Here is a 20390-nt window from a genome sequence, read left to right as displayed (position 1 = left end):
CTACAATAATAATAAATAATCGCAATGTCGGCAAAATACTGAACAGACACTGGGTAAAGGATCTCAATGATTCACCGGCCCGAAAAGTTACTATTCTAACTTTCATTGACGGCTACAAACTGTACTCGCCCTGCTACGGCTCCCCACGGGCATGACCTGGCCCATACTTGAGACCCCGAAACCATAAAAGAATCGCCAGGAGAAAACAATGGCATCGATCTTCAAAAGGGCGTCCACTATTTACGGCGCCGCAATCGGCCTGCGCGTCATTCTACTATTCTACGGAGCCTGGCAAGACGCCCACTCAGCTGTCAAATACACGGACATCGACTACATGGTCTTCACCGACGCCTCGCGCTATGTATCTCAAGGACAGTCCCCATACGCCCGAGACACATACCGCTACACCCCCTTGCTAGCGTGGATGCTTTTGCCCACGACCTGGGCCATCCCGGGCTTCTTCTCCTTTGGCAAGGCGCTCTTCGCGCTCGCGGATGTCGTGGCCGGCTGGCTAGTCGCGAAGTCGCTGGTCCTAACGCACGGGATGAGCCCCGAGCGTGCCCTGAAGTACGCGAGCTTCTGGCTGCTGAATCCGATGGTCGCGAACATCAGTACGCGCGGGAGCTCAGAGGGGCTACTGGGGGTTCTTGTTGTCGCGCTGCTCTGGGCCGTGCTGAATCGGAGGGTTTACCTTGCGGGCGTGCTTCTGGGGCTGGGCGTGCACTTCAAGATCTACCCGTTTATCTACGGGGTGTCGATGCTTTGGTGGTTGGATGATACGAGAACGAAAACGGGGACGGGGACGGGGACGTCGGAAAGTCGGGAGCCCGAACCCAAATCCAGAGCCACCTCCAACGAGGACGACAGGAACGGAGGCACCCCTGTCGGCGTCTCGCAGATCATCAGCTTCGTCACCCCGTGTCGGATTCGGCTGGCCCTCACCTCCCTGCTCACATTCGCTGCCCTCAATGCGGCTATGTACGCGCGCTACGGAACGCCTTTCCTCCAGCACACTTACTTCCATCATCTAACGCGCATCGATCACCGGCATAATTTCTCGCCTTATAGTACCCTCCTCTACCTGACTGCCGCTTCTTCAGCCAACGCCACAGGCCTCACGGGCCTTAGAGGGCCGAGCGGTAGCTTCGAGTCTCTGGCGTTCATCCCGCAGCTGCTCCTCTCTGTTGTTGTTATCCCGCTCGTCTTAGGAAAGAAGGACCTGCCGGTCACGATGCTCGCGCAGACATTTGCGTTCGTGACGTTCAATAAGGTTTGTACGAGCCAGGTATGTGTTCTCGTCCTTAACCAGGAAGACTTGCTTTGCTAAATTAGGCACAGTATTTCCTCTGGTACCTCATCTTTCTCCCCTTCTACCTCCCCACTTCGTCTCTCCTCCAGAACCCACGTTTGGGAATCACGGTTGCTGCTCTGTGGGTAATCGGCCAGGTACGTCTGTTTGATAGCCCCGTCGTTTTTCCCCTTCCATCTTCCTCCATTCATCACTTCTCCCCGTCAACCGAGATTGACGGCTTGCTGATGACGTACTTGACGACAGGCTCTCTGGCTGCAGCAAGGCTACCTGCTCGAATTCCTGGGCGTATCGAGCTTCGTCCCCGGGTTGTTCCTGGCGAGCTTGGGATTCTTCGCGGTCAATGTTTGGATCCTGGGCGTTATAGTGGGCGATGCTGGGGGTTTAACAGGCGCAGAGAAAGGGAAGGTGGAATGAGTGGTCGCTTACTGCGGAGCGAGAATACCACGGAAGTCTATCTGCCTATATGGCTGCATGGAATAGGCGGGTAAGAAGAAGCCTTAGCCATTCTATCCGGAGGGTTGAGAGCTTGCATGGTCGTGATTGGGGTGTACAGTATAATATAGCATATAGAGATGAACAATCTTATTCTTTTAATGAAGTTAAGCTTTTTATTATTGAGTTACATGAACTAGTCAGCTAGCTAGCTATGCCTGTCAAGCAGATTCTCCTTTCCTTGTACCTGTACCTGATTTCGAATTGCCATCCATATCATAGCATATCATGTCTTTTGATGATGAGTGCGTGGTGAGCGCGATGGCTCCCACGTTGAGATAGAAAAGAAAAATAGGAAAAACAAACGTATTATGGTATCTTATAATCCTACAATGAAAACGATGAGGGCGAGTCGAGTTGGGGAACGACCACCGTGAAGACGAGAATATCAGAATATGCTCAGACTGCCTTTCCCCATTCACACGCCGTGCTTCGGGACGTCCGCGATGATGCGGTACGTGGAAGCATGGATGCTCAGTGGTCTCGTGCGCGGGTATATCGCGCCCACGATCTGGTTATTGCTTCCGTACTGCGCGCAGATGCCGTCTGTGAGTTTGACGAACTGCGCTTCCGGACGTACCTCATGGAGCGCTTCGAGAATCGGTTCATTCCAGAGACCCGTGGCCTGAGTGTCGACTAGCTGGAAGTAAGGGTTGAGCGGGGGACAGGCGGAGTCGAGATCGATGAAGCGGATGCGCATGTACTCTAGTTCCTGGTGAATTTGAAGGCCGTTGATGGAGGCTATGACGAGTTTCTCGAAAGCGTGGATGAAGTTCAGGTTTGTGATCCCGGAAAAGTCGTCGAGAAAGGGTAAGGCCGGGTAGAGCTTTTTGTCGCGGCAGCAGGTTTTCACTACCAGATCGAGGGACTTGAGCTTGGATTTTTCTTTGGGGCGAGTTGTCATGAAGGACTTGGTAGACTCGAAGAGGCATGCGCAGACTTTGCCGGTGAATGTAAGGGATTCGAGGCGTGGGGCTACTTCTCCGAGGAGGCGGCAGAGGTGTGGTGGGTTGACGCCGTCGCCGAGCCAGCGGTTCTGGGTGTTGTCTTTGTTGTAGAAGCCTTCGAGGCTGATGTTTATGTGAAGTAATGAGGGGGGGAGGCGGCGAAGGATCCCGGCGATGGTTTCGTAGCCTTCAATCTTTGGCTTGGCATACGAACAGTGCCACTCGCGAATGCTCGGTAGTGCTTGCGATAAAGTCGTCCAGTGCTGCTGGTCTCGCATGATATTCCAGGCTCCGCGCATGACGAAGGTTTGGACGTCTGGCAGTACCGGAAGCCGTAAAAGACCTGTACGTCCGGCGGGATCTGTTCTGAAATGCCGTACCATTGGGGGTTTTTTGCAATGACCTCCTTCCAGGGTAAGGATACGAGCCCCCGGAAATACAGTCTGCACATGGAGAAACATCTCTTCTAACGTAGCATTGTGGCTTGCATAGTGATATTTGTAGTCAGCCATTGGGTTGGAATGCGGATCTTCCCACGCCATTGTAGCCTGAAGAGCAGCCATATCCGTCAACTCCGCATTCTCATCATTAGACCTCCGTGGAAGCTGACGGGAGGTATTTCTGATCGCCCGCTGGCCCCAAACCGGTATCCATATCTCGACATGACGAACATAGGGTGCCAGATGGGGATGCGCACGGAACCAGCGTGCACTTTCCTCCAGCTCATCTGCGGTTCCCTTGAGCTTGACTGTGACGGCTAATGTTAGCACGAGCAGTTGACAGAAAATAAGCTACTAACTGTGTCTGTAGATCCGATCCTGCACCAATATTCTCCATACAGGCAGGATCAGAGCAAGATTCGACAAAGCCTTTCGCCTCGGATGCCTTAAGGATTTGTGCCAACTCTGCGTAGAAGATTTCCCACTGACCCCGGTAAAGGTCGATGTACGCTCCCCAAACAGATGGTCGAGGATAGTCTCGTGGATTTCGACCGGGAGGTGCTCGAATCGAATTTTGGACTGGCATATTGATGTTCCCGCTAACTGCACATCCTCCATCTCGGTATCCACAGGCGACTGGGGCCACCCCGGGGAATCCGGACCCACGGGGACGGTGAATGATCCTTCATGGGTCGATATTCCGGCGCTTGTACTTCGATTTGATTTTGAGCACGATATCGAATTTGAAACGGAGGAAGCTCTCGGGAGGGCATTGACGGAAACAGGTCGAGGGGGTGGTATCGCGGAGATCATGAAGGGAGAAGGGGACGGAAGTAAATCGGCGGTCATGATTTTTTGTGGAAAGGGAGATTGCCTAGAAACGCCAAGCAGAATTCAAGATCGTCAATCGTAAAGAGAAGAATGGCTAGGGGAAAACCCAAGTCAGCAAGCCAGAAATTAGAGAGAAGATGAAGAGAAAGAGGGCGTAAAATGGGAAAAGAACGAGAAGAAGAATTGACACCATGATGCTGAACATACTCAAGGCAGATTTTGAACTGTCGTACGACGGAGCAAGCAGGCGAGAGGAGCACGAGGGCGCCGCTATATTTGATGAGGGGCGATCAGAAGAATCAGCAAGTCGAATTACGCCCGGCCAGCGTGCTCCATGGTGGAGATGATGCTGCGTTGGAAGCGTCTAGTGTTGGTGGACGGAGAAGAGCAGCACCGGGAATTAGGCCGTCAGGCAGCGTCAGGAAAAGCGACTTCAGTGGATGATGCGATCGTGCAGGGAGCGATAAGGCGCGAGGACAGCAGCAGAGTCGAGATGGGGCGTCAATTCGTCGGCAGGTGAAGGAGAGTAGAAAGAGGGGAGAGGAGGCGAGGATACGAGATTCGAAGATCTGAAGAAAGCCTTGAATCGGGTCAGATGATTTCACGCCGTGATGCCATCGTCCACAGCCAGAAAGTGCAGTGTATTAATAGCAGCCCCCTTGTTCGAGATTCATTCCGAGGCCTTGAATTTTGGTATCACTTTGATGATGGGGCTCGTTCCCACTCGAAATTACTGTCGGAACAGGCTCCCCTGCAGCCGCGGATTGGAGGATCGAATATTCGACTCGTTGACAGAACTCCTGCCAGTCGATCCCAATTTAGTGACGACATCCAGATCAGGATAACCTTCACACCATCCAGTTAGCGCCTGTTTATCGCTTAGCGCCCTGTATAACTGACACGCTAGACGCCTACTTCATACATAGCTTGTGGCTGAGTAACACTCCGGACGCCGTACATTGATAAGGATATATACAACAGATAGAGAGAACTAAATGATTGGAAATCATCGCCTGCGACGAAACCGAAATTTAAGCTCGTCATCACTATCCGAATCCCGCTCCTCACGGACTCGTTTCTGGCTTCTCTGCGTCGTCGTCTTTTGCGACTCCTTTCGCGCAGCTGCTCGAGGCTGCGATGGCTCACTGTCTGGGACCTGGCTGACCGCACGGTCTTCGTGGCTTTCTCTGGTGGTCCGGTCTGAGGAGCGATTGTTGCTCACCCAGTAATGATCTCCAATACCAAAGTCCTTCCGTGCCACTTCCTCCAATGGAACGATAACAGTCTGAAGACGGAGACGCTGCTGTTGTCGCTGATCAGAATCGCGGTTGCGTCTCCGAATGAATTTCTTGAAGTTCTTTCGTCCATTCCACCGCTCATCCCATCGATCGTTGCCTTGGTCTACTGGCTTGATCGCGACTTCCATTTCCTCCACAATGGCGAGTCCCCTTAGTTTCTCGACATCCACATCTTGTAAAGAGGTCTGAAGTAGTTCCTCTTCTTGTTGCCGTCGCTGACGAGCAGCATCCTCTTCCGCCTCTCGGTGTTGTCGGGCCGCCTCTAAGACATCCAGCTTTTGACGCTTGGGCCTAGGAGCCTCCTCTGGTTTGTCACGGGTGCTGGAATCATCCAAGCGCCGCTGAGAGGTATCACCCAACCGGCGTTTCATTGCGGTAGCTCCAGGGAGCAAACTCGAGACCAGGTCCTCTTCCTCCTGGAAGTTGTCAATCTGCTGGGACGGTTCCTCGGATGGCGCGTCTATTGACATCGGTTGCATTTCCTCTATAGGGCCATCTGCCTCTTGTGTATAGACTGGTATAGAATTGATGTCGAAGCCGTCGTCGAACGCCTTCATTTTGGTGACAAGCTTGCGCACTCGAGTACTCTTGACCTTCTTCGGGGGCTGACTCACTTCTTCAGACGGTTGGGAATCAGCAACGGCTTGCACAGTATCACTTGATGGTGGAGCGGGTGTAGGTTCAGATGATGGAACAATCTCATGGCGTAGTGGCCGACATAAGATCGAGGCATCGTTTCCAAGAATCGCATTGAGAAACTCATTCTGCTGAATGACCCGTTGATCAGTCATAAGAGCAACTTCGTTACCCAGCTGCACGGCCCAATCTTGATTCCCAGTTTTTGACTTAAACCGTACAAGCACCACTCCACCTTCATAATTCCTCTGAGACCCGATGCCTTTCTCGCCTGCAGCGTTTCTCATGAACTGTACAACCTCGTCTGGAGAAGTAACACCCTCCTCCACGTCAAAGTATAACGCTTTTCCGTGTCCATTGGTGATGGGATCCTTTAGAATTTGGTGCTGTGACTTGTCGCAAAAAACAAAGATATAGTCTTCGAAGACATTAATTCGGTTGAGGTTCGGCGCGAATGACTCATCTGAGCCGTCGAAGACTTCTTTTCCCGGAGGTGGGAGGTACTTATTTGCATTGGGCCACGCGGCGTCAAAGTCAGCCTCTAGCGGAGACAGGCTTTCCGGACTGTCCAGGTCACTCGGAGTTGACGCGTAGTCTAGGGCATCAACGAAAGAGTAGTCCACAATGTATGTACCATTCACTAACGCTTGTAGCCCTTTGGCGGTGTTTCGCTTCGTTTGGACAACATGGGTTGTCACATTGATCAGGTAATCCTCGATGGTCTTGATATCGTAGCCTTCGAGCCGGTCGCGGAAGCGGGCAAGGGCGTTTTTATTGCTTTCTTTGGAGGAGAAGGAGAAACTCAGGACTTTCGGTTCCCATTTTATGCTAAAGACCACCCAACAATGAGCGACCTGTCCCGTATTTTGAGCTCAGCGAGCACTTACCGCAACGGATGCTCAGACTTCCCCAGGTAGATTATATGCTCCACACCGCTCAACTTCTTGCTGCTCCCTTTTATTTTTTCGCCATCGACTATTGTGCCAGCTTTCGATTTTTCGTCGGTAACGAGGATTTCGGATCTTGTCTTCGTTCGCGACTAGACGCAAGCAGTCAGAATGGGAACCAACAATCCACAACTGCCTCATACCCCATCCCCGGCCTTAACCTGCGATACTTCAATCGTCAAATGCTTTCTGGATACTGAATCATTTGGAACAGCTTCTCGAACTACACGAAAGTAGCCGTTAGTAGATGACTAGCAATGGGCCTAAGCGTGGTCATACCGCCATCTGCCTTGAAACGACCAAAGAGGTACTTCTTTCCGGGCCGCAGCCACAAGCGTTTCCCTTTAAGTTGTTAGCACGTAAATACACGGATGATCGCACATAATCACCTTCAAGAAACTCTCCCTCTGTGTCGAGGATCCACATGAGGGGCACAGTCAGCGCAAACGAGTCCCTAGCATGTCGGTGATGATGAGCGCCAACGGATTATTGTCGGGCGCGGGCAACTGCCGCGGTTCAGAACGCGTGTTCACGTGACTTTCTACCTAATGCTGCCTAGTTTGGAAATGATATCAACGAGCCTCACCCACTGCGGGTTACTTTTGCATTGCGTGACGATGATTCCATGGAGGAAGGAAGAGAACTCAGGGGCGATGTGCCCGTAGACGACGACAAAAAGTCTCCCGGTGTTGACGAAACGCTCAAATATCAGCTTCTAGGTCCGTCCTTAACAAAGGCGGGCCAGGACTCCGTTGACCAGCAGAAGGTAGGCTAAGATGCCCAGCGTGTCACTTCAAGTTGTAACTGAGCATAAAAGGTCTCAGAAATTATCTATAACGCCTCAAAAGGCTCCAAATTCTTCAATCATGAACAAGCCCGTGATGGTGTCCTTACCGAGAAGATACAGCGGATTCTCAATGAGAAGTCGCGCCTTGAGAGCCTGAATTTATCTATTGATTTGCGGTTAGCGGATCAGCTCTTCGCCGAGCTAGAGTCAACCCGAGACCTCTCCCAGTATGTGGTTCACGTGGATTGTGATGCGTTCTTTGCCGCGGTCGAAGAGCTGGATAGGCCGGAGCTCAAAACCGTCCCCATGGCGGTTGGAAAGGGTGTTTTGACGACATGCAACTACGAGGCTCGAAAGTTCGGCTGCCGGAGCGGCATGGCGTCTTTCGTCGCGATGAAGCTATGCCCACAGCTTGTTTGCCTGCCGCAAAACTACGAAAAGTACACGGCGAAAGCTCAAGAAATCCGCGCCATAATTGCTCAATATGACCCTCAATTCGAGAGCGCGAGCATTGACGAAGCGTACCTGAACATCACAGCCTACTGCAGCGAAAACCAGCTCGACCCGGAGGAGGCTGTTAATCGCATGCGCGCTGTAATCCTCGAGACGACCAAGATCTCGGTTTCTGCAGGGATTGCAGCAAACGCAAAAATCGCGAAAATCTGTTCAAATCGCAATAAACCAAACGGCCAATTTCGTGTCCCGAACGATAGGGATGCTATCATGGACTTTATGAAGGACCTTCCAATGCGCAAAGTTAATGGCGTGGGTAGAGTGTTCGAGCGAGAGCTCGACTCAATCGGTATCAAGAAATGCGGCGACATCTTTGCGCAGCGTGCCTACTTGGCAAAATTATTTGGCGAAAAGGCACTTCACTTTCTCGCCCAATGCTATCTGGGATTGGGCAGGACGAAAATTCAACCAGCCGAAAGCTACGAGCGTAAAAGTGTGGGCACGGAGAGGACATTTCATGAAATCAGCAAACGAGAAGAGTTCAGAGAAAAGCTCTGGTCTTGCGCTCAAGAGCTGGAGAAGGATTTGTCCCGAACACAGTTCATGGGTCGTACCTTGGTCCTCAAGGTCAAGCTGGCTACGTTTGAGGTTTTGACCCGGCAACATCAACCCAGAAGGGCCGTGTCATCTGCGAAAGACCTGTTTACATCTGCCCTTCCAATGCTAGAGAAACTCGAGAAAGAGATCCCGAATATGAAGCTTCGTCTGCTTGGTATTCGGTGTACAAATCTCGTGAGCACCAAGAAATTCGACATTGGTTTCTTCGGGGCCGCTGCACGGAGAAAGCCTGCATCGGATACGCCTAACGACTTCACCGGGGATCAAGAAATCAACGCGGAAGAAGCTTTTGAGAAGGCGGCCCGTGAGGAGCTCCAGGATGAGATCCATGATTTGGAGAAGCTCAGTCAAGAAACATCGGAAACTGAAGGCGGCCAAAACGAGAAAAGCCCAACGCCGACCACCACAGATAAACTGCTGGATCAACCGGAGTACTGGGATTGCCCTATCTGTTCAATGCCCCAAATCGCGGATGACAGGAAGTTCAACGACCATGTCGACTACTGTCTATCAAAACAAACGATAAAAGAGGCGGTCCAGGGCGATTCGCCACAATTTCAGCCACAAGCCCAGCCGACACCTGCCAGTTCACGGAAGAGAAAGACCGCTTCTCGAGACAACGTAGACCCCCGGCAGAAACGTCTGTTTTTCAATTGAAAGGAGAGGCTTTACTCGTATATACTCGAGACCGGCTGAGGCATCTATAACGCGGCGACGAATTGGCTCTACACCCAGGCTTGAGGGCTAGGCCTTACAATGGTTTAGATACGATAGGAGAACTCGACCCACGTGGTACCTCGTTAATGATTCTCTCATCCAGCAGAGCGTGCTCTATATGCGGTCCCAAAATCGCCGCGGCTCAGCTTTGACTAAATGACCCACCCACTACGGGGCAGCTCTTTGACATCTGGAGCAGGTTCAGCACAGGTTGAAGGGGACGTTGGTAAAGCCTTGGTAGCGCATGAAGGTCTGGCGCAGTGAACGGCCGCGGATACGCACCTTCGTGTCTTAGAATTAAGACACTACGTGAGACCAGCCTAGATCCCATGCCCCTTACCTCAGGCCCCTTCCGTTGCTGTACGGCGATTCGAGCACCTGTTGGACAGGCAGGGATAGGGATAAACCTGGAGGGGATACCCAACACATGGCTCCCGTGCATCACTGCGCATGCATGTAGCATCAAATGTATATGTATATAATAATAGACCTGGCAAGAATAAGATCAGTTCTACTTCTCCGGCCGTTGATCAGCCCATATAGGCGGGGCAGATACGGAGTATGACCCAACAACCGGAGTGTCGGCTCAGCCAAAGCGACATTTCCCGGTAACTCAAGGTATCAAGGGTCACTCGAGAACAGGATTATATCGGATAGACGATTGTGTCATTTGTATGTGCAGTCCAGGCTGCTGAGCCCCTTGGAAGCGGTTACTGTTGCGGTGAAAAGCGACTAGACCGCATTTGGCGGGGATAAACATCTCGGTCGGCGTGGTGTTTGGCGGCAAAATAGTTAGTTCCACGCTTCGTTCTCGTCATAAAATCTTCATCTCGACCACCTGACTGCCTCCTCTGTCTCTTCCGTCTTATCCCAAGATCTCGCGGGTGGCCTCACCTCAATCGGACCTTCGCTATCGGCTGGCTGGTGCCACCATGCTTGCAGATCTTCGAGGAGTGCCGCAATGCCATAACAAGCCGCCATTTTGTCTGCCCCTCGAATCTAGCAGCAATGACCTACGATAAACAGAGCAATGGCCACCTCGCCAAACCATTTACCCCGACCCTCAGCGCTGCATTCAGCAGAGCGAACACCAAGTCTCCCCTGACTCCGAAACTTGCCAACCCGTCGACAGTCCGTGCTCCCAAACGGCTCGCTCCTCCAGATCATCCCGCAACGACCCCCGCGAGACAGAACCCCGAACCCTCTTACCTTAATGCGAACATCACACCGCGATCCGGCTCGAGGAATAGCAGACGCGATGGGCCTATACTCTCCGCGGGCAACACGCCCCTGCACTCTCCACAATCCTTTGTCCAGGCATCTCCAGCGAACGGACCAACCCCCAGGGCTTACCGCACTGAACGCAGCCCAGCTCGAATTGGCGGGAAACTCGAACTCCCACGGACTGTAAGAGCAAAGACCTTGACCGCCGATTTGAGCACCGCCTCTCGTCCTCACTCCACCGAGTTCTCGGCTGCGTCTCCCATGTTCTTTCACGCTAGTGATGCACGTTCGGTATCGAGCTCCTCCGATGCGGATACCCGGTCAAGAGTATCGGCGAAGTCGTCTTCACCTGCTACATTCATATATGCGAATGGACAAGAGGAAAATCAGCATCTGGCTGAGGAAACTTCCAGACGGCGATCGTCAGGATTGTCCCGGCCTGCGGTTGTGTCTCGACCTACAGCTTCACCTCGGATCAAGTCTCCCCAACTCAACGCTTCGTCTCCTCGAATCTCTGATAGTATCTCTTCCGTCGGCGGACCGCACCTTGACGACTCACCTGAGATACGTTCGCCCGTTCATAGTCCCCCGTTAAGCACCGTCCGACCTGTGCCGGTAATAAGCCACACCAAATCCTCAAGCCTTGATACTGCGCGCGGTACTCCTATTAAGGAAACATACGGGGAGGTCCTACGCCCAAGTTCCGTAACAGTGTCTACTTTGGACTCGCAGGTTGAAGAAAACAATGCTTCAGACGCTCTTCCCGCTCTCAGGCCGCGCATTTTCAGCCACGGATCTACAAATTCTGTGGATAGTCACAATGACGGATTACAGAGTCCTGTTAAGTCAGAACATGGAGGAAGCAGCGGACCGGTCCTCAGCGCGCGGGTTGAACGCAAGATCTTAGATCTAGAGATCAGCAATTCGTCTCTTTTGGCCATCAACCGGACACTTGAGCGCGAAATGAAGAAGCAGAATGCGGAGCTACGGAGATTTCGGCGACTTAGTCGCTCTGGCCGTCTTTCCGTGGCTCCTTCTCGGTCCGTTTCCGGTACTCTATCAATACCAAGCGAGATTGATGAAAGTGGAAGTGAAGTCTCCTCGAATCACTCACAAGAGGAGCCGTCTGAATTCAGCGACGAGGAGTCTATGCTAGATGAAAGCTCATTAGGACCCGACTCGATTGCCGAAGAGGACGCGAAACACGGAAACAAGGATGAAAAACGATTCCTCATTGACCTGGCAAAGCACCAGGAACTCCTGTCGGACAGCCAGAAAATGAATCAGAGCCTCAAAAGATGTCTTGGATGGACAGAGGAGCTAATCAAAGAAGCACAAAAGGCACTCGCCTACAACGTGCATGTCAATGATATCCAACTGGGCGGACGGGTTCTCAGTCCCGATGAGTACGGGGATGGGGAATCCGGCCGGGGACTCCTAGCTGCCGTCTCGCCCGAAGCCGAATTTCCTCCTATGGATCCTCCTGGCGAGGACTCGCCATCGATATGATTATATGCCTCTCGTTTTCACATTTCGTTTGTTAGCGATACCCTATACAGCAACATCAGCCGCGCTTAAGAGCTGCGCTTTCCGAACCCTGCGAATCGCAGATAATCTGTTTCAAGTTATCTTACCCATATACGCTGCAACGGCCCCTCTTCATCGGGACATACTATTTTGGTGTTTTTCTACTTATCACTATGCCGGCGCCTTTTCGGATCACTTTTTCTCATCCTCAACTCCCTTCTGATACTGTGGTTTATACAAGCGATAGAATTTTGCGGTTGTTGATTAGCTGTTGATTAGCTATCCCTGGCCTTTGCGAGATACCCGGGCGCAATAATGAATAATACGAGATGTATATCTTTGTCTTGCAGCTGCTTGGAGCACATTACTTATTGAGCAGGATCCAAATGGGTCATATTATTTCTTCTGCTGCAAAACCTGAAATAAAAGAAGTGGACACACTTCAGTTCAATTACAAATGCATGAAAACATGAAAACATGATCAAATATTTCCTTTCTACCCAATCCAAGAAGTAAAACATGCATTTTGAAAAGCCGGGGTATAACGCTCCAATTCTCAACTCTACCTTTCTAACCTCCCAGTTTCCAAGAACCCCTCTCCCGTCTAACCGGACCAATTCTTTCTCAGAATCAGCGTCAGCTTTCATCAGCTTGACGCTGAGCAACCGCCCGAATCGACCGATGCATCATATCGCTAATCTCTTCAAGCGACATATCTAGAATCTCATTTGCCAATTCATCATTCCGCCTCGTCTGGCGGGCTTCTGGAGATTCCGTCACTTGACTTTGAGTTCGTCGACGGTTGCTGCTCGGTCCAGCCAATCTCGAAGTTGAGGACCGGATATCAACCCAGCCATCTCGACCCTCGCTCTGAGACCGCTGCGGCTGCGGTCGAGACTTGGATCCATGGGAACCAGATCCAGGTGACCTGTCACGGCATGGAGAAGCAGGAGGAGATGGAGATGGGAGCGGCGTATTCGTGATGATCTGGAAGTACGCCTTTTGCTCTGGGTTCGCGGAGATCAAGCGGATCGAGGCGTCGGTTTTGGTATTTTCGAGCGCGATCCAGTCGGATCCGGCTTGTTCTTCGACTGGACTTGAAGGCCGGGGTGTGAAATAGTGCTCTTCTTGCGCACTATTCTCTTCCCCGGTGGTCTCCGTTGTGGTTGTGGTGGGCGGGTTAGGGCTATCATCGCCCGACCCCTGCAAGGAAGGGACGTCGAGGCGAAGGAGGTAGCGAAGGATGGGCCAGCGAGAGGACGAGGCGCTATCGTACGCGTCGAGGTTGAGGTACTCTGCGAGGCGCGACATGCTGTGTGCTTTGTAGTTTGGCTCGTTCGAGACTGGACTCGTTGGATGGTGGTTGTTGAGTGTGACTTGGTACGGGTCTTCGTGCAGATGAGGTGGCAGATGGATCCCTTCGATCACACAGCACACGAAGAGGCAGGCAAGGAAATAGGAGGGCAGAGTCGTATGAGTTCAACGAGGTGGACTGATGAACAATGAGTGTACTTGCTCTCTCGCTCACTGTTGAAGGTAGATAGGGACGGGGATAGATGAGTCTGAGAGGAAGAGATTGAGGAATCAAGACTAGTTTTCTACTAGTCCACTGCTGTACTGACTCAACATTAAGTTTTGATATCTGCATGGTAGTGAAGTTTCTGTTCTCAATCAAGCTGTTGACAGGATCGGACGGAGTGGCCGAGGTTTCCTGCTATGAAGCTCTTGGTAGGGAAGGTATGGCTGCCCGTGGCTGGAGCTGTGTTCCGGCCACCACTATGACTCTACATAGATCTGGACTCTACATAGATCTGTAAGAGGCGTCAGGAGGTCCACCATTCATGGCTTACGGACTTAGTTTATCTTGGTCTACCATGGGCAAACTCTTCATAGTCGTGAACGTTGCGTGAGAGCTATGGAGGGGAAGTTCTATCGGCCTGTAGGTATAAGAACTTTGCTTGAAGATTTTAATGATTAAAAACTTAAGATATGATTCAGGACGCACGTCACCACAAACCAACGGTCGATAATGTATGTTGTCATAGCAGAGTGGGAATGCACTGCGGTATCGATATATATCATTTTATAGATACAGAAAACGTGCCAGCATCATGGAGGTTGATTGAATGTACCGAAGAACAGCACGCTCTAGGAGGGAATAACAATTCGCTACGACGGAAGATACATCTGGCATATTTATCCAAAGCACATGGGGAATAATCGAGCGGAAGAAGTATATAAAAGCGGGTGGAGCGAATTAGGAGCGGCAAGCAATTACGCCTCAACCTTGGGGCTGGAGGCTGGTTCCGGGTCTGAGTGACCGTGCTTCTTCTTCTTCTTTTTCTCGTCCTTGGCCTTCTTTGCGGTGGCATCCGTCATAAGCTGCTCGAATGCCATGTAATCACCTTCGTCGTCTGGGTCACGCTCGGCCTAGGAAGAATCAGTATGCTGTATGGCTACATATGAAAGTGTGGAACCGACGTACCTTTGAGTAGATGTTGCCGGCAATGATCATGGCATGAGCCCGCTCGATGCGCTTCTCCAACTTGATCTTCTTGTCGCCCAACACCTTATCGCAAACGTCGCGGAGGACGCTCTGGATCTCAAGCTTGCTGCCACGCCAGGCGGCCGCGAGAAGCTTTCCAGTTACCTTTACGGAGTACTCTGCTCGCATCTCATCGGTCCAGTTCTCGCCGCCCTTCTCCTCGAGTTTAGCCATTTCCTCCATTGTCAACTGCGCGTCAATAACAGTCGAAATGGTGGTCCAGGCTTCCTTTGCGAGAGTACCCTTGTCCTTGAGCCGGGAGAAGAATCCGGAAATACCGAGGAACTTTTGCGACTTCAGGAAGGAGGTGGCTTTTGAAACATATGTAGCGCCAATGGCGTGGAGGATCTCAATACCGAAGGACTGGATCTTCAGGTTCTCCACCTCAAGTTTGATCTTCTCCTCAAAAGCACGTGTCACGTCGGTTCCCTTGTCGGTCTCTGTCCATACGCTAATCTTATCGATGAGTTTAGTCGCCAACATTTCCACTCGCTCCTCGCGCGCCTTCTGTCGCTCAAGCTCGAAAGCTTGAAGCTTCTCAGCCTGCTCGCGGGTAAGACCGCCCTTCTTCTTTTCCTTCTTCCGTAGTTCGCGCTCCTCCTCTGATACACCGGCTGCCTGCATGCGGATATCTTCATCTGACTTATCCGTGATAGCGTGCTGGCCCAGACGAGGGCGAGGAGTGCTTGTGCCGGACGGGGCGGGAGACGGCGAGGCAGCGCCGGCGCTTGAGCCCGCACCCGCAGCGGTACCTGCGGCGGCACCTTCGCCGGCAGGCTTGCCCTCTTGTTCATTAATATTCAGCTTCTCTTCTGTCTGTGCAGCTAGGTCTTCTTCAGCCTCCTCCGTTGTGATTTCCATCCGAGTCGTAAGGTCCTGCAGCAGGGATATCTCGCCGATAAGGTCGAAGAATGCGTCTCCACCAAAGATCATACCGAAAAACTCGTTCGGGTCCTCTGCTTATTGTTAGCGAAGCTCGTAGAGCGCAATAGTCCGACTCCGAACGCACCGAAGCCCTGGTCCGGGACAGCCCCTTCCTTGCCGTGGGTATCATAACGCTTGCGTAGTTCGGCATCACTGAGGACTTGATAAGCTTCTCCGATCTGGCAATAACCATATATTTAGTATCATCTTGAGGGTTGGGCCGTCAAGAGCATACCGCTTGGAATCGCTCGTGCGCGGTCTCATCGCCGGGGTTCTTGTCTGCCAAGCCAGTTAGACAGGAGATAACGCCATTTATTAGCCATGAATCTCACCAGGATGAGTGACGACGGCAAGCTTTCGGTATGCCTTCTTGATTTCGAGCTCTGTAGCAGTGGGCGGCACGCCGAGGGCGTCGTAGTAGCTGGTATCAACGACCATTTTGGGATGCGGGCAAGACCGCCAGTTGAGTTCCGGCTGATTCCTGGAAGTGCTAGCGGTATCCAGTCAAAAGACAAAGTTCAAGAGAAAGAGACTAGAACAGTGAGACGAGGTCTTCTGCTGCCCCAGGGAAATCCTGCTTGAGAAGCGGAACTATTGTATGCGTGAGTCTTATTATTTTTTTTCTGCCTGGTGAGCTTCCGAAGGCACTTTCGTCATGGCGGGGAGACGAGGAGAGGAGCGGTAAGCGGCGTTACGATATGTCATAGATTACAGCCTGTGCCCCTTTACTATGGCCAAAGGGCCCGTGTCAGAGGTATTGGAGCGTTCCGGCCGCCGAGATGACCCGTCTCTCCAGACCAGACTAAAAACGGGGCTTAGTGCATCCATCAAATTTCTTCTGTTGTCTTCCACCACTCAAATCCGCACCCTCTCCTTTCCCCCTTCTTACTCCTTCTTCTCCTGATATATCTACCTGTCCTTTGCCTCCCCTTCAGCCTCTCCCGGAGATTCCTACCTTTCCGTCTTACTTGCTTTTTCGCCTGCGCTCCCATCACCCTGGCCCTCTTCGTCGCAGGCCCTCCCTCTATTCCCTTCCAATTGGCTTAGGAGCTTATGTACATTACTTTTCTATCGTGTACTAATACGCCAATTTGCTGCTAATATTCCTTCTTCCCGGCGTTTTTCCAACCGCGCCGCACTCTTATTCCCATCCTCCTTCCGTACAGCTCATATTCCTTCACCTTCCCATTCGCGTGTAATTTATCCCCGCTGAACACCATGGGCTTCGGCAACTACATTTATCTCGCTTTTCACCCATCAGAGCTGAGATCTATTGTGCAATGGTTTGTGCTGCTCCCTCCCACCTGTAAGGGCGCAATGGCTGACAAACGCTTTTGGGGACGGTTAGGAAAGTCTGGCACAACCCCGTCCATGAACGCGATGAGAAGAACGAGACAGAGACACAGAAGGCTTGCTTCAAATTCCTGGACCTGACGAGTCGGAGTTTTAGTGCTGTGATCAAGGAGTTACATCCTGAGCTGCTGCTGCCAGTCTGTGTGTTCTACCTGACACTTCGCGGGCTGGATACGATTGAGGATGATACGTCGATTCCGCTCGAAACCAAAGAACCTCTGCTGCGCAACTTCAAAGACTTCCTAGAACAAGATGGTTGGACCTTCAATGGAAACCGCCCGGAGGAGAAAGACCGTGAGCTGCTGGTTCAGTTTCACAATGTCATCACCGAATTCAAGAACATGAAGCCCGCCTACCAAGTCATCATCAAGGATATTACAGATAAGATGGGCAACGGTATGGCCGATTACGCACGTAAGGCTGCTTTTGACGATGCTAGCGTAAAGACCGTCGAAGAATACGACCTTTATTGCTATTACGTCGCCGGTTTGGTCGGTGAAGGATTGACTCGCCTGTTTGTTGAGGCGGAGTTCGGCAACCCTGCCTTGTTGAAGCGTACTCGCCTTCACAAGTCTATGGGTCTTTTCCTCCAGAAGACCAACATTATCCGTGACATCCGCGAAGATGAGGACGACGGTCGACGATTCTGGCCCAAATCAATCTGGTCCAAGCATGTTGACAACTTCGAAGATCTTTTCAAGCCTGAACATCGAGACGCGGCCTTGAATTGTAACTCGGAGATGGTCCTGAACGCACTGGAACATGTTGAGGACTGCCTCTTTTACCTTGCCGGTCTCCGCGAGCAGAGTGTATTCAATTTCTGCGCTATCCCTCAGGCCATGGCCATTGCGACATTGGAGCTTTGCTTCCGCAACTACACCATGTTTGAGAAAAACATCAAAATTACCAAGGGAGATGCCTGTCAGCTCATGACAGAGTCAACACAAAATCTGCGGGTTCTCTGCGACGTTTTCCGGCGTTACGTGCGCAAGATTCACAAGAAGAACACGCCCAAGGATCCCAACTTCCTCAAGATTAGCATGGTCTGTGGCAAGGTATGTACTTTCGTCTTCGCTATCGAGACATCGCTAACTGGTGTAAGATTGAGAAATTTATCGAGAACATCTTTCCATCGCAAGATGCTGAGGCGGCCAAGCGCCGCGTGGCAGGCACCTTGTCGGAGGCTGAGGCTGAGAAGGCCCGGCAGGACGCGGAGACACGTAAGGATGTTATGTTCATGATGGCTCTTATGGGTGTCATTGCTCTACTAGTCACCGCCATCATGGTATGTTTGCCCGCCACTGTTTTGCACCAAAACACTAACTTTTTCCAGATTGCTACCGCATGGGCTCTCGGCGCTCGGTTTGACCTCGCTTGGCAGGAGCTCAAATCGGGCAACTTTAGTCCGAAGAAGTCAATACAGCACGGCGAGCTCTAATACACATCACGAACCGATACTAATTCTAATATACCCCTTCCCAGGCGGCACGACACCATGCCTTATGATACGTATGCAGATATACTACTACTAATATCATCTACCTACCATTTCCGCCCACCCGCCGCAAACCTTCGTCCAACAACCTGTTGAACTAGCACGGATGTCAAATTGCAATCCAGCCTTTCTATGACTGTGGTTGTGCCGAAGAAGTGCTGATATGGAGTGGATTTATCCGACCAGTGAGTACTAGATTTATGTCCTGCAGCTGGCAACGGCTGAGATGGCATACGTCCATTGAAGATCTGGAACATACTGTATACATTTTTCACATTCGTATGAATATAATTCTCTCAATCTACTTTTACTCTATCTCCACGTTCTGCGACCTGACGCATGATATCTCGTCCCGCATCCGATTACCAAGGATTATAAATCGCCTTGTCCTCACAGGCCCGTCAGCTACGGGTTTTCATTTTCATCCGCTCTGCTCTTTGTATCTCTCAACAGCCCTCTAGCTACAATTATTATTTACCCATTTGCCTAAGGGTTATATAGCCTTCATAAAACACCAACAGACCAAAATACCCAAGCAAAATCCACTCCAAACATGGAACCCCTCTCCCCAGCCGACTATCAAATCTACAATCGCCTCGCTTCGCAAATGGAGCATACCGTACGCCCATTCCCTATAACACAAAACCAGAACTACCAATCAATACTAATAAACAACCCAGCACAACGACTTCCGCACAACCTGGAACGACCTCAAAGCCGCTTGCGCCCCATCTCCCCCTCCATCCCCATCCCCTCCACCACCATCAACACCAGCAGAAAACAACGTAGAAGAAGACGACACCTCCGACTACGACCTCATCCTCACCGGCCTCTCCTTCTGCTCCGGCCTCTCAAACCACCACGCCATCGAAGAGCGCCACATCTTCCCGCAGCTCGCTACCCGCATGCCCGAGTTCGCGCCCGGCGGCGAACTCACGGCCCAGCACGAGATTATCCACGACGGCCTTGTGCGGCTGCGCTCTTATCTTCGGGGTTGCGAGCGCTGGCTTGAGGGGGAGGGGCAGGGGTATGGGTGGGGTCTTGATAGGGGAGTTTTGAGGGGGTTTTTGGAGGGGAAGGAGGGGGAGTTTGAGAGGGTGCTTTGGCGGCATTTGGATCGCGAGGTGGAGTTGTTGAGGCCCGAGAGTTTGAGGAGGTGTTTTGGGGTTGAGGAGGTTAGGAGGTTTGTTTTGTAGGTTGGAGGGATCTTTTTAGGATCTGGATGAAGGCTTGGGGTATGAATGGGGCCTGGGCTCGGAGGGCAGACTTGGAAGAGAAGGGGAGAGATGGATATAATAGCGAGTCAGGTTGTGGATAGTTGGTTTAGTCAAGCTAGTGTACTCACTCTGCTCCAAGCCAAATGCGATATCTTGGTGCCTCTATGCTTTGATTACGGGCGTTTTTGTTCTCAGTTCATGTTGAGGGAATACCCATAAGGGCAGACAAACCTGTCGATGCTCCGGCTGGGTGTCTTAGACGCTTGGATAGGTGCATCAGCCAAAATGAGAATGCACACGAGGCATAAGCGAATTTGTAGGATATCATGAGAGTCGTCAACTTGTCAGACAGGACTCAGGAGTAAGTCTCTGGTTTCAGCCATTTACCTAGATATTATAGATGTTATCAAGTCAGTCAGAGCGTGGGTAAGGTGCTCCGGCCTTTGAGGAATGGTAGCCCTAGTCAGGAATGTGCTCTGGATACCCATTCCATTCCAGTTAACCTGTCCACCGTTTCCAAGCGTAAGAGCGAGGGGAGATGAGAGTGATACAGGTCATTGTTGCCCCCAATTCTAGGGTTGGTGAACGTGCTGGCTTGGTCGGTATACACTAGATATTTGTGAAATT

The 20390-nt window shown here is 51.6% G+C and overlaps 9 protein-coding genes across 9 annotated transcripts; 5 read left to right on the top strand and 4 right to left on the bottom strand.

Annotated features, from left to right (window-relative positions):
• Positions 1 to 208: 208 nt before the first annotated feature.
• Positions 209 to 1726, top strand: DSM5745_03760 (glycosylphosphatidylinositol-alpha 1,4 mannosyltransferase I; the record flags this gene model as incomplete). The annotated part of the gene is made up of 3 exons (XM_026745776.1): positions 209 to 1285; positions 1339 to 1446; positions 1556 to 1726. 3 exons carry the CDS (start codon positions 209 to 211, stop codon positions 1724 to 1726), a joined length of 1356 nt encoding a protein of 451 aa, XP_026606642.1.
• A 496-nt stretch (positions 1727 to 2222) lies between these two features.
• On the bottom strand, positions 2223 to 4040 carry DSM5745_03759 (uncharacterized protein; the record flags this gene model as incomplete). Its single annotated transcript, XM_026745775.1, has 2 exons — positions 2223 to 3508; positions 3551 to 4040. The coding sequence occupies 2 exons, from the start codon at positions 4038 to 4040 to the stop codon at positions 2223 to 2225; spliced, it is 1776 nt and encodes a 591-aa protein (XP_026606641.1).
• A 988-nt stretch (positions 4041 to 5028) lies between these two features.
• On the bottom strand, positions 5029 to 7329 carry DSM5745_03758 (DNA damage response protein RcaA; the record flags this gene model as incomplete). Its single annotated transcript, XM_026745774.1, has 5 exons — positions 5029 to 6784; positions 6844 to 6995; positions 7047 to 7126; positions 7183 to 7245; positions 7293 to 7329. The coding sequence occupies 5 exons, from the start codon at positions 7327 to 7329 to the stop codon at positions 5029 to 5031; spliced, it is 2088 nt and encodes a 695-aa protein (XP_026606640.1).
• A 199-nt stretch (positions 7330 to 7528) lies between these two features.
• Positions 7529 to 9418, top strand: DSM5745_03757 (Y-family DNA polymerase; the record flags this gene model as incomplete). Its single annotated transcript, XM_026745773.1, has 2 exons — positions 7529 to 7669; positions 7721 to 9418. 2 exons carry the CDS (start codon positions 7529 to 7531, stop codon positions 9416 to 9418), a joined length of 1839 nt encoding a protein of 612 aa, XP_026606639.1.
• Positions 9419 to 10486: 1068 nt separating this feature from the next.
• On the top strand, positions 10487 to 12211 carry DSM5745_03756 (uncharacterized protein; the record flags this gene model as incomplete). The annotated part of the gene is made up of 1 exon (XM_026745772.1): positions 10487 to 12211. The coding sequence occupies one exon, from the start codon at positions 10487 to 10489 to the stop codon at positions 12209 to 12211; it is 1725 nt and encodes a 574-aa protein (XP_026606638.1).
• A 654-nt stretch (positions 12212 to 12865) lies between these two features.
• On the bottom strand, positions 12866 to 13540 carry DSM5745_03755 (uncharacterized protein; the record flags this gene model as incomplete). Its single annotated transcript, XM_026745771.1, has 1 exon — positions 12866 to 13540. One exon carries the CDS (start codon positions 13538 to 13540, stop codon positions 12866 to 12868), a length of 675 nt encoding a protein of 224 aa, XP_026606637.1.
• A 963-nt stretch (positions 13541 to 14503) lies between these two features.
• Positions 14504 to 16136, bottom strand: DSM5745_03754 (DnaJ domain protein; the record flags this gene model as incomplete). Its single annotated transcript, XM_026745770.1, has 5 exons — positions 14504 to 14659; positions 14715 to 15730; positions 15784 to 15877; positions 15934 to 15977; positions 16031 to 16136. 5 exons carry the CDS (start codon positions 16134 to 16136, stop codon positions 14504 to 14506), a joined length of 1416 nt encoding a protein of 471 aa, XP_026606636.1.
• A 780-nt stretch (positions 16137 to 16916) lies between these two features.
• On the top strand, positions 16917 to 18489 carry erg9 (bifunctional farnesyl-diphosphate farnesyltransferase/squalene synthase; the record flags this gene model as incomplete). Its single annotated transcript, XM_026745769.1, has 4 exons — positions 16917 to 16981; positions 17047 to 18106; positions 18154 to 18336; positions 18385 to 18489. 4 exons carry the CDS (start codon positions 16917 to 16919, stop codon positions 18487 to 18489), a joined length of 1413 nt encoding a protein of 470 aa, XP_026606635.1.
• Positions 18490 to 19099: 610 nt separating this feature from the next.
• On the top strand, positions 19100 to 19742 carry DSM5745_03752 (hemerythrin domain-containing protein; the record flags this gene model as incomplete). Its single annotated transcript, XM_026745768.1, has 2 exons — positions 19100 to 19165; positions 19227 to 19742. 2 exons carry the CDS (start codon positions 19100 to 19102, stop codon positions 19740 to 19742), a joined length of 582 nt encoding a protein of 193 aa, XP_026606634.1.
• Between the last annotated feature and the right edge of the window lie 648 nt (positions 19743 to 20390).

Source organism: Aspergillus mulundensis (assembly GCF_003369625.1).
Source record: "Aspergillus mulundensis strain DSM 5745 chromosome Unknown scaffold_2, whole genome shotgun sequence".
Lineage (NCBI taxonomy): Eukaryota > Fungi > Ascomycota > Eurotiomycetes > Eurotiales > Aspergillaceae > Aspergillus > Aspergillus mulundensis.
The sequence above is the reverse complement of the archived record's forward strand: the minus strand, read 5'-3'. Positions and strand labels throughout refer to the sequence as shown.